The sequence below is a fragment of the Mustelus asterias genome, unplaced genomic scaffold (assembly GCF_964213995.1).
Source record: "Mustelus asterias unplaced genomic scaffold, sMusAst1.hap1.1 HAP1_SCAFFOLD_4298, whole genome shotgun sequence".
NCBI classification, from domain to species: Eukaryota; Metazoa; Chordata; class Chondrichthyes; order Carcharhiniformes; family Triakidae; genus Mustelus; species Mustelus asterias.
Window position 1 is genome coordinate 8,590 of NW_027594243.1, and position 11,538 is coordinate 20,127.

General features: G+C 56.3%; 1 protein-coding gene across 1 annotated transcript; it reads right to left on the minus strand.

The window, feature by feature from the left end:
- Positions 1-1,190: 1,190 nt before the first annotated feature.
- LOC144491047 (uncharacterized) lies at positions 1,191-10,922 on the minus strand (the record flags this gene model as incomplete). The annotated part of the gene is made up of 4 exons (XM_078208723.1): positions 1,191-1,409; positions 4,390-4,553; positions 8,540-8,613; positions 10,739-10,922. Coding segments are annotated over 4 exons (609 nt in total), but the record flags the coding sequence as incomplete, so codon positions are not given.
- Positions 10,923-11,538: the final 616 nt, after the last annotated feature.

Sequence of the window (11,538 nt, forward strand, 5' to 3'; positions counted from 1 at the left end):
GGCTGGAGGAGGTTACAGAGATAGGGAGGGGGTGTAGAGGCTGGAGGAGGTTACAGAGATAGGGAGGGGGTGTAGGGGCTGGAGGAGGTTACAGAGATAGGGAGGGATGTTGGGACTGGAGGAGGTTACAGAGATAGGGAGGGATGTTGGGACTGGAGGAGGTTACAGAGATAGGGAGGGATGTTGGGACTGGAGGAGGTTACAGAGATCGGGAGGGGTGTAGGGGCTGGAGGAGGTTACAGAGATAGGTAGGGGGCTGGAGGAGGTTACAGAGATAGGGAGGGTGTGCAGGGGCTGGAGGAGGTTACAGAGATAGGGAGGGGGTGTCGGGGCTGGAGGAGGTTACAGAGATAGGGAGGGGGTGTAGGGGCTGGTGGAGGTTACAGAGATAGGGAAGGGGTGTAGGGGGCTGGAGGAGGTTACAGAGATAGGGAGGGGATGTAGGGGGCTGGAGGAGGTTACAGAGATAGGGAGGGGTGTAGGGGTTGGAGGAGGTTACAGAGATAGGCAGGTGTGCAGGGGCTGGAGGAGGTTACAGAGATAGGGAGGGGGTGTAGGGTGCTGGAGGAGGTTACAGAGATAGGGAGGGGGTGTAGGGGGCTGGAGGAGGTTACAGAGATAGGGAGGGGTGTGGGGGCTGGAGGGGGTTACAGAGATAGGGAACGGTGTAGGGGCTGGAGGAGGTTACAGAGATAGGGAGGGGGTGTAGGGGGCTGTAGAGGTTACAGAGATAGGGAGGGGGTGTAGGAGCTGGAGGAGGTTACAGAGATAGGGAGGGGTGTAGGGGCTGGTGGAGGTTACAGAGATAGGGAGGGGGTGTAGGGGGCTGGAGGAGGTTACAGAGAAAGGGATGGGGTGTAGGGGGCTGTAGGAGGTTACAGAGATAGGGAGGGGTGTAGGGGCTGGTGGAGGTTACAGAGATAGGGAGGGGGTGTAGGGGCTGGAGGAGGTTACAGAGATAGGGAGGGGTGTAGGGGCTGGAGGAGGTTACAGAGATTGGGAGGGGGTGTAGGGGCTGGTGGAGGTTAAGAGATTGGGAGGGGGTGTAGGGGCTGGTGGTGGTTACAGAGATAGGGAGGGGTGTAGGGGGCTGGAGGAGGTTACAGAGATAGGGATGGGTGTAGGGGCTGGAGGAGGTTACAGAGATAGGGAGGGGTGTAGGGGCTGGTGGAGGTTACAGAGATAGGGAGGCAGATTCGAACTGAGGGAGGGGATGATCGGATCACGAGGGCGGTTCAGTTTGACGAGGGGAGCATACCTTGGCAGTTTTGCCTTCTTCACCCGGGGGACTGAAACTCAGGTGGGGCCAGTACTGAGTCCCATTGCTTCTCTCAGTTCCATCCAACACCAACTCTGGTACATCGGAGACCTTCTCAATCCTCTTACCATCGACTGCATCAACAGAATCCCTTCATTGGGAGACAGAGAGACCTTTCATTTTCCAGACAGGGAAAGGAGAGTGTATCTAACGCACTGTGACACCCGGTCCCAGAGGGGGAAAGGACAGTGTATCTAACGCACTGTGACACCCGGTCCCAGAGGGGGAAAGGACAGTGTATCTAACGCACTGTGACACCCGGTCCCAGAGGGGGAAAGGACAGTGTATCTAACGCACTGTGACACCCGGTCCCAGAGGGGGAAAGGACAGTGTATCTAACGCACTGTGACACCCGGTCCCAGAGGGGAAAGGACAGTGTATCTAACGCACTGTGACACCCGGTCCCAGAGGGGAAAGGACAGTGTATCTAACGCACTGTGACACCCGGTCCCAGAGGGGGAAAGGACAGTGTATCTAACGCACTGTGACACCCGGTCCCAGAGGGGGGAAAGGACAGTGTATCTAACGCACTGTGACACCCTGTCCCAGAGGGGGAAAGGACAGTGTATCTAACGCACTGTGACACCCGGTCCCAGAGGGGGAAAGGACAGTGTATCTAACGCACTGTGACACCCGGTCCCAGAGGGGGAAAGGAGAGTGTATCTAACGCACTGTGACAGCCGGTCCCAGAGGGGGAAAGGACAGTGTATCTAACGCACTGTGACACCCGGTCCCAGAGGGGGAAAGGACAGTGTCTAACGCACTGTGGACACCCGGTCCCAGAGGGGGGAAAGGACAGTGTATCTAACGCACTGTGACACCCGGTCCCAGAGGAGGAAAGGGCAGTGTATCTAACGCACTGTGACACCTGGTCCCAGAGGGGGAAAGGGCAGTGTATCTAACGCACTGTGATACCCGGTCCCAGAGGGGGGAAAGGACAGTGTATCTAACGCACTGTGACACCCGGTCCCAGAGGGGGAAAGGACAGTGTATCTAACGCACTGTGACACCCGGTCCCAGAGGGGGAAAGGACAGTGTATCTAACGCACTGTGACACCCGGTCCCAGAGGGGGAAAGGACAGTGTATCTAACGCACTGTGACACCCGGTCCCAGAGGGGGAAAGGACAGTGTATCTAACGCACTGTGACACCCGGTCCCGAGGGGGAAAGGACAGTGTATCTAACGCACTGTGACACCCGGTCCCAGAGGGGGAAAGGACAGTGTATCTAACGCACTGTGACACCCGGTCCCAGAGGGGGAAAGGACAGTGTATCTAACGCACTGTGACACCCGGTCCCAGAGGGGGAAAGGACAGTGTATCTAACGCACTGTGACACCCGGTCCCAGAGGGGGAAAGGACAGTGTATCTAACGCACTGTGACACCCGGTCCCAGAGGGGGAAAGGACAGTGTATCTAACGCACTGTGACACCCGGTCCCAGAGGGGGAAAGGACAGTGTATCTAACGCACTGTGACACCCGGTCCCAGAGGGGGAAAGGACAGTGTATCTAACGCACTGTGACACCCGGTCCCAGAGGGGGAAAGGACAGTGTATCTAACGCACTGTGACACCCGGTCCCAGAGGGGGAAAGGACAGTGTATCTAACGCACTGTGACACCCGGTCCCAGAGGGGGAAAGGACAGTGTATCTAACGCACTGTGACACCCGGTCCCAGAGGGGGAAAGGACAGTGTATCTAACGTACTGTGGACACCCGGTCCCAGAGGGGGAAAGGACAGTGTATCTAACGCACTGTGACACCCGGTCCCAGAGGGGGAAAGGACAGTGTATCTAACGCACTGTGACACCCGGTCCCAGAGGGGGAAAGGACAGTGTATCTAACGCACTGTGACACCCGGTCCCAGAGGGGGAAAGGACAGTGTATCTAACGCACTGTGACACCCGGTCCCAGAGGGGGAAAGGACAGTGTATCTAACGCACTGTGACACCCGGTCCCAGAGGGGGAAAGGACAGTGTATCTAACGCACTGTGACACCCGGTCCCAGAGGGGGAAAGGACAGTGTATCTAACGCACTGTGACACCCGGTCCCAGAGGGGGAAAGGACAGTGTATCTAACGCACTGTGACACCCGGTCCCAGAGGGGGAAAGGACAGTGTATCTAACGCACTGTGACACCCGGTCCCAGAGGGGGAAAGGACAGTGTATCTAACGCACTGGGACACCCGGTCCCAGAGGGGGGAAAGGACAGTGTATCTAACGCACTGTGACACCCGGTCCCAGAGGGGGAAAGGACAGTGTATCTAACGCACTGTGACACCCGGTCCCAGAGAGGGAAAGGACAGTGTATCTAACGCACTGTGACACCCGGTCCCAGAGGGGGAAAGGACAGTGTATCTAACGCACTGTGACACCCGGTCCCAGAGGGGGAAAGGACAGTGTATCTAACGCACTGTGACACCCGGTCCCAGAGGGGGAAAGGACAGTGTATCTAACGCACTGTGACACCCGGTCCCAGAGGGGGAAAGGACAGTGTATCTAACGCACCGTGACACCCGGTCCCAGAGGGGGAAAGGACAGTGTATCTAACGCACTGTGACACCCGGTCCCAGAGGGGGAAAGGACAGTGTATCTAACGCACTGGGACACCCGGTCCCAGAGGGGGAAAGGACAGTGTATCTAACGCACTGGGACACCCGGTCCCAGAGGGGGGAAAGGACAGTGTATCTAACGCACTGTGACACCCGGTCCCAGAGGGGGAAAGGACAGTGTATCTAACGCACTGTGACACCCGGTCCCAGAGGGGGAAAGGACAGTGTATCTAACGCACTGGGACACCCGGTCCCAGAGGGGGAAAGGACAGTGTATCTAACGCACTGTGACACCCGGTCCCAGAGGGGGAAAGGACAGTGTATCTAACGCACTGGGACACCCGGTCCCAGAGGGGGGAAAGGACAGTGTATCTAACGCACTGTGACACCCGGTCCCAGAGGGGGAAAGGACAGTGTATCTAACGCACTGGGACACCCGGTCCCAGAGGGGGGAAAGGACAGTGGGGTTTACTGTTGAGTGTAACAGTCTTGGGCACAGATTGGTGTCTGCTTTGCGTACCTCTTCTCCAGCTCCTGCTGTAGCCTCCTGGTTTTTCCTGCTTCCTCCTCCAGTCTTCTCCTCAGCGATTCCGCCTCTGACTCTGCCTCAGTCCGAAGCCTATCTGCAACTGTCACCGCGAGTTGCATATCATTCTGGAATTGGCGCCACTCTTCCTCCTCTGACTTCGGGCACCGAGTTGCAGTGGAAACAATCTGAATTAGGTTCTACCTTGGCTCGAATGATGGGTCGCAGTGCCAGCCTTGAGTGTTAGTTCACCATCCCTAGTTACCCCCCCCCCGCTGTAGAAGGGGCAGGGTGAGCAGCCATCTTGAACCCATCGCAGTCTCCATGTGCGTGCGTGCGTGTGTGTGGTGTAGGCACACTCACGGCGCTGTTAGGGCGGGACTGCCGACACTTTTCCCAGGATACGTACTGGGAATTTGGCCGCGTTTCCCTGCTCCAAGACTGGAAAATCCCGCCCAGTTCAACAGGCCTTTCCTTTATCCGTGTCCCGCCCAACGACCATTTCCGTCGCGGGCTCGGAGTGGGAAACCCTCCCCTCATTGTTTGAGGAGAGATTGACCAGGTTGGGATGGTTTTCCGCTGGAGTTTGGAAGAGATCCAGGAAGGCCAAGGGGGGAGATGGTTAGATTCTCTCCAACTGGCTGGCTCCCAGTTGAGTTTGTGGTCTATAGTAACCCCCCGGATGTTGACAGTGGGGGGAGGGCGATCCAGTGATGGTAACGCCACAGAATGTCAAGGCGAGGAGATGGTTCCATCGTGACCGTAGCCCAGTCCCGTCACGCAAACCCCAGCCTCCCATCCATTGACTCCGTCTACACTTCCCGCTGCCTCGGGGAAAAGCAGCCGGCATAATCAAGGACCCCCCCCCCCCCCCACGCACCCCGGACATTCTCTCTTCCACCTTCTTCCGTCGGGAAAAAGATACAAAAGTCTGAGGTCACGAACCGACCGACTCAAGAACAGCTTCTTCCCTGCTGCTTTTGAATGGACCTACCTCGCATTGAGCTGATCTTTCTCTACACCCCTAGCTGTGACTGTAACACTACATTCTGCACCCTCTCCTTTCCTTCTCCCCTCTGTACTCTATGAACGGTATACTTTGTCTATATACCGTGCAAGAAATGATACTTTTCACTGTATCCCGATACATGTGACAATAATAAATCAAATCCTTTCAGAGAATCTGAATGCGGACTATATCTTTCACCGGCACCTCGGGAGAGGATACAGAGGGAGGGGGCGGGCGGCACAGAGAGAGTCATAGAGTCAGAGAGGTTTACAGCATGGAAACAGGCCCTTCAGCCCAACTTGTCCATGCTGCCTTTTTTTTTAAACCCCTAAGCTAGCCCCAATTGCCCGCGTTTGGCCCATATCCCTCTATACCCATCGTACCCATGTAACTATCTAAACGCTTTTTAAAAGACAAAATAGTACCCGCCTCTACTACTACCTCTGGCAGCTCGTTCCAGACACTCACCACCCTCTGTGTGAAAAAATTGCCCCTCTGGACCCTTTTGTATCTCTCCCCTCTCACCTTCAACCTATGCCCTCTAGTTTTAGACTCCCCTACCTTCGGGAAAAGATATTGACTATCTAGCTGATCTGTGCCCCTCATTATTTTATAGACCTCTATAAGATCACCCCTCAGCCTCCTACGCTCCAGAGAAAAAAGTCCCAGTCTATCCAGCCTCTCCTTATAACTCAAACCATCAAGTCCCGGTAGCATCCAAGTAAATCTTTTCTGCACTCTTTCTAGTTTAATAATATCCTTTCTATAATAGGGTGGCCAGAACTGTACACAGTATTCCAAGTGTGGCCTTACCAATGTCTTGTACAACTTCAACAAGACGTCCCAACTCCTGTACTCAATGTTCTGACCGATGAAACCAAGCATGTCGAATGCCTTCTTCACCACTCTGTCCACCTGTGACTCCACTTTCAAGGAGCTATGAACCTGTACCCCTAGATCTCTTTGTTCTGTAACTCTCCCCAACGCCCTACCATTAACTGAGTAAGTCCTGCCCTGGTTCAAGCTACCAAAATGCATCACCTCGCATTTATCCAAATTAAACTCCATCTGCCATTCGTCAGCCCACTGGCCCAATTGATCAAGATCCCGTTGCAATTGGAGATAACCTTCTTCACTGTCCACTATGCCACCAATCTTGGTGCCATCTGCAAACTTACTAACCATGCCTCCTATATTCTCATCCAAATCATTAATATAAATGACAAATAACAGTGGGCCCAGCACTGATCCCTGAGGCACACCGCTGGTCACAGGCCTCCAGTTTGAAAAACAACTCTCTACAACCACCCTCTGGCTTCTGTCAAGAAGCCAATTTGTATCCATTTAGATACCTCACCCTGGATCCCGTGAGATTTAACCTTATGCAACAACCTACCATGCGGTACCTTGTCAAAGGCCTTGCTAAAGTCCATGTAGACAACATCAACTGCACTGCCCTCATCGACCTTCTTGGTTACCCCTTCAAGAAACTCAATCAAATTTGAGAGACATGATTTTCCACTCACAAAGCCATGCTGACTGTCCCTAATCAGTCCTTGCCTCTCTCAATGCCTGTAGATCCTGTCTCTCAAAATACCTTCCAACAATTTACCCACCACAGATGTGAGGCTCACCGGCCTGTAGTTCCCAGGCTTTTCCCTGCAGCCCTTTTTAAACAAAGGCACAACATTTGCCACTCTCCAATCTTCAGGCACCCCACCCGTGACTATCGATGATTCAAATGTCTCGGCGAGGGGACCCGCAAGTTCCTCCCTCACCTTCCACAACGTCCTGGGATACACTTCATCAGGTCCTGGGGATTTATCTACCTTGATCTGCTTTAAGACTTGCAGCACCCCCTTCTCTGTAATATGTCCACTCCTCAAGACATCAACATTTAATTCCCCAGGTTCCCGAACATCCGTGCTTTTCTCAACAGGAAATACTGATGAGAAATGCTGTGCTCAGTTCTGGTCGCCTCATTACAGGAAGGATGTGGAAAAGATTGAAAGGGTGCAGAGGAGATTTACAAGGATGTTGCCTGGATTGAGTGGCGTGCCTTATGAGGATAGGCTGAGGGAGCTCGGTCTTTTCTCCTTTGGAGAGACGTAGGATGAGAGGAGACCTAATAGAGGTGTATAAGATGTTGAGAGGCGTTGATCAGGTGGACGCTCAGAGGCTTTTTCCCAGGGTGGAAATGGCTGCTACGAGAGGACACAGGTTTAAGGTGCTGGGGGGTAGGTACAGGGGAAATGTTAGGGGTAAGTTTTTCACACAGAGGGTGGTGGGCGAGTGGAATCGGCTGCCGTCAGTGGTGGTGGAGGCAAACTCAATAGGGTCTTTTCAGAGACTCCTGGATGAGTACATGGGACTTAATAGGATGGAGGGTTATAGGTCGGCCTAAAAGGTAGGGATATGTTCGGCACAACTTGTGGGGCCGAAGGGCCTGTTTTGTGCTGTAGTTTTTCTATGTTTCTAAACATTCATTTAGGATCTCACCCATCTCTTGTGGATCTGCACATCGATGACCTTGTTGATCCTTAAGAGGGCCTACTCTCTCCCTTGTTACTCTTTTGCCCTTTATGTATTTGGAGAAGCTCTTTGGATTCTCCTTTGCCTTATCTGCCAAAACAATCTCGTGTCCCCTTTTTGCCCTCCTGATTTCTCTCTTAACTCTCCTCCTGCACCCCCGATACTCTTCAAGAGATCCACTTGATCCCAGCTGCCTATGCACGTCATGTGCCTCTATAATCTTCTTGACCAGGGCCTCAATATCCCGAGTGATCCAGCGTTCCCGACTTCTGCCAGCCTTGCCCTTCACTCCAAGAGGAATGTGATTACCCTGAACCCTGGTGAACACACTTTTGAAAGCCTCCCACTTACCAGACGTCCCTTTGCCTTCCCACAGACTCCCCCAATTAACTTTTGAAAGTTCCTGCCTGACACCATCAAAATTGCCCTTGCCCCAATTTGGAATATTAACATTTGGGCCAGACCTATCATTCTCCGTAGCGATCTTAAAACGAATGGGATTATGGTCACTGGTCCCAAAGTGATCCCTCACTAACACTTCTCTCACCTGCCCTTCCTTAACTCGCTCATGTACCCCCCCTTGCCCCTCTCGCCATAACCTACCTTCATTCTCTCGTTCAGACGTTCCAATTCTTCCTTCATTGACAAGCGCTCCGCTTTCAGGTTGGCGACCAGTTCTGGGCAACAAGAAAAATTAATCATTGGGATAGTGTCCAGTGGGAGTGAACGGGAAGGGGTTTGGGATTGTGTACAGTGGGAGTGAACGGGAAGGGGATTGGGATTGGGATTGTGTACAGTGGGAGTGAACGGGAAGGGGATTGGGATTGTGTCCAGTGGGAGTGAACGGGAAGGGGTTTGGGATTGTGTACAGTGGGAGCGAATGGGAAGGGGATTGGGATTGTGTACAGTGGGAGTGAACGGGAAGGGGATTGGGATTGTGTACAGTGGGAGTGAACGGGAAGGGGATGAGGGTCCATTGGGATTGTGACAACTCAGGTACCCACGCCCTCCCCCGTCTCCTCACTCTCCCACCCTCTCCCCGTGTCCCTCACTCCCCACCCTCTCCCCGTCTCCCTCACTCCCCCACCCTCTCCCCGTCTCCCTCACTCCCCCACCCTCTCCCCGTCCCCCTCACTCCCCCACCCTCTCCCCGTCTCCCTCACTCCCCCACCCTCTCCCCGTCCCCCTCACTCCCCCACCCTCTCCCCGTCTCCCTCACTCCCCCACCCTCTCCCCGTCTCCCTCACTCCCCCACCCTCTCCCCGTCCCCCTCACTCCCCCACCCTCTCCCCGTCTCCCTCACTCCCCCACCCTCTCCCCGTCTCCCTCACTCCCCCACCCTCTCCCCGTCTCCTCCCTCCCCCCCCTCTCCCCGTCTCCCTCACTCCCCCGCCCCTCTCCCCGTCTCCCTCACTCCCCCACCCTCTCCCCATCTCCCTCACTCCCCCGCCCTCTCCCCGTCTCCCTCACTCCCCCCACCCTCTCCCCGTCTCCCTCACTCCGCCGCCCTCTCCCCGTCTCCCTCACTCCCCCGCCCTCTCCCCGTCTCCCTCACTCCCCCACCCTCTCCCCGTCTCCCTCACTCCCCCACCCTCTCCCCGTCTCCCTCACTCCCCCTCCCTCTCCCCGTCTCCCTCACTCCCCCACCCTCTCCCCGTCTCCCTCACTCCCCCACCCTCTCCCCGTCTCCCTCACTCCCCCACCCTCTCCCCGTCCCCCTCACTCCCCCACCCTCTCCCCGTCTCCCTCACTCCCCCACCCTCTCCCCGTCTCCCTCACTCCCCCCACCCTCTCCCCGTCTCCCTCACTCCCCCACCCTCTCCCCGTCTCCCTCATTCCCCACCCTCTCCCCGTCTCCCTCACTCCCCACCCTCTCCCCGTCTCCCCGACCCTCACCCCGTCTCCCTCACTCCCCCACCCTCTCCCCGTGTCCCTCACTCCCCCACCCTCTCCCCGTCTCCCTCACTCCCCTACCCTCTCCCCGTCTCCCTCGCTGCCCCGCCATCTCCCCGTCTCCCTCACTCCCCCACCCTCTCCCCGTCTCCCTCACTCCCCCACACTCTCCCCGTCTCCCTCACTCCCCCACCCTCTCCCTATCTCCCTCACTCCCCCACCCTCTCCCCGTCTCCCTCACTCCCCCGCCATCTCCCCGTCTCCCTCACTCCCCTACCCTCTCCCCGTCCCCCTCACTCCCCCACCCTCTCCCCGTCTCCCTCACTCCCCCACCCTCTCCCCATCTCCCTCACTCCCCCCACCCTCTCCCCGTCTCCCTCACTCCCCCACCCTCTCCCCGTCTCCCTCACTCCCCCACCCTCTCCCCGTCTCCCTCACTCCCCCACCCTCTCCCCGTCTCCCTCACTCCCCCACCCTCTCCCCGTCTCCCTCACTCCCCCACCCTCTCCCCGTCTCCCTCACTCCCCCACCCTCTCCCCGTCTCCCTCACTCCCCCACCCTCTCCCTGTCTCCCCGACCCTCTCCCCGTCTCCCTCACCCCCCCACCCTCTCCCCGTCTCCCTCACTCCCCCACCCTCTCCCCGTCTCCCTCACTCCCCCACCCTCTCCCCGTCTCCCTCACTCCCCCACCCTCTCCCCGTCGCCCTCACTCCCCCGCCATCTCCCCGTCTCCCTCACTCCCCTACCCTCTCCCCGTCCCCCTCACTCCCCCACCCTCTCCCCGTCTCCCTCACTCCCCCGCCCTCTCCCCGTCTCCCTCACTCCCCCACCCTCTCCCCGTCTCCCTCACTCCCCCGCCCTCTCCCCGTACTGTGGGGCAGAATGTTTCACCGTTGGATAATCACTCACCCTCGAGTTTTGCGATGATCTCCTTTTGCTCGGTAGCCTCGGGATTCTCCCCCCTCTTCCCGCTCTCCCTCGCTGCATTGTTCCCCGCATCTTCCTCATCCGGACTCGGAATCCGTCCCCTTCGAATACCTTCCACATCCGATACCTGTTCTGGGAACAGCTCCGGATGAGTCCTGTCCCATTCCTGATCCAATTTGAGAGAGCGGAAAAGGTTCAACTTTTAGACATCCCTGAGTTTGCTTCAACTGCGTGAGCGCTTAAAGTTTCTTTATCAGTGTCACAAGTTAGGCTGACATGAACACTGCAATGAAGTTACTGTGATAGTTCCCTAGTCGCCACACTCTGCGGCCTGTTCGGGTAACACTGAGGGAGAATTTAGCACGGCCAATGCACCCTAACCAGCACATCTTTCAGACTGTGGGAGGAAACCGGAGCACCCGGAGGAAACCCACGCAGACACGGGGAGAATGTGCAAACTCCGCACAGACAGTGACCCCAAGACCGGGAATCGAACCTGGGTCCCTGGCGCTGTGAGGCAGCAGTGCTAACCCACTGTGCCATCCATAGATTGCGTAAGTGTGAGAGAGTGTGTGTGTGAGAGAGAGTGTGTGTGAGAGAGTGTGTGAGAGAGTGTGTGTGTGTGAGAGAGTGTGTGTGAGAGAGAGTGTGTGTGTGAGAGAGAGAGTGTGTGGGAGAGAGTGTGTGAGAGAGTGTGTGTGTGAGAGAGAGTGTGTGTGAGAGTGTGTGTGAGAGAGTGTGTGTGTGAGAGAGAGAGTGTGTGTGAGAGAGGTGTGTGTGTG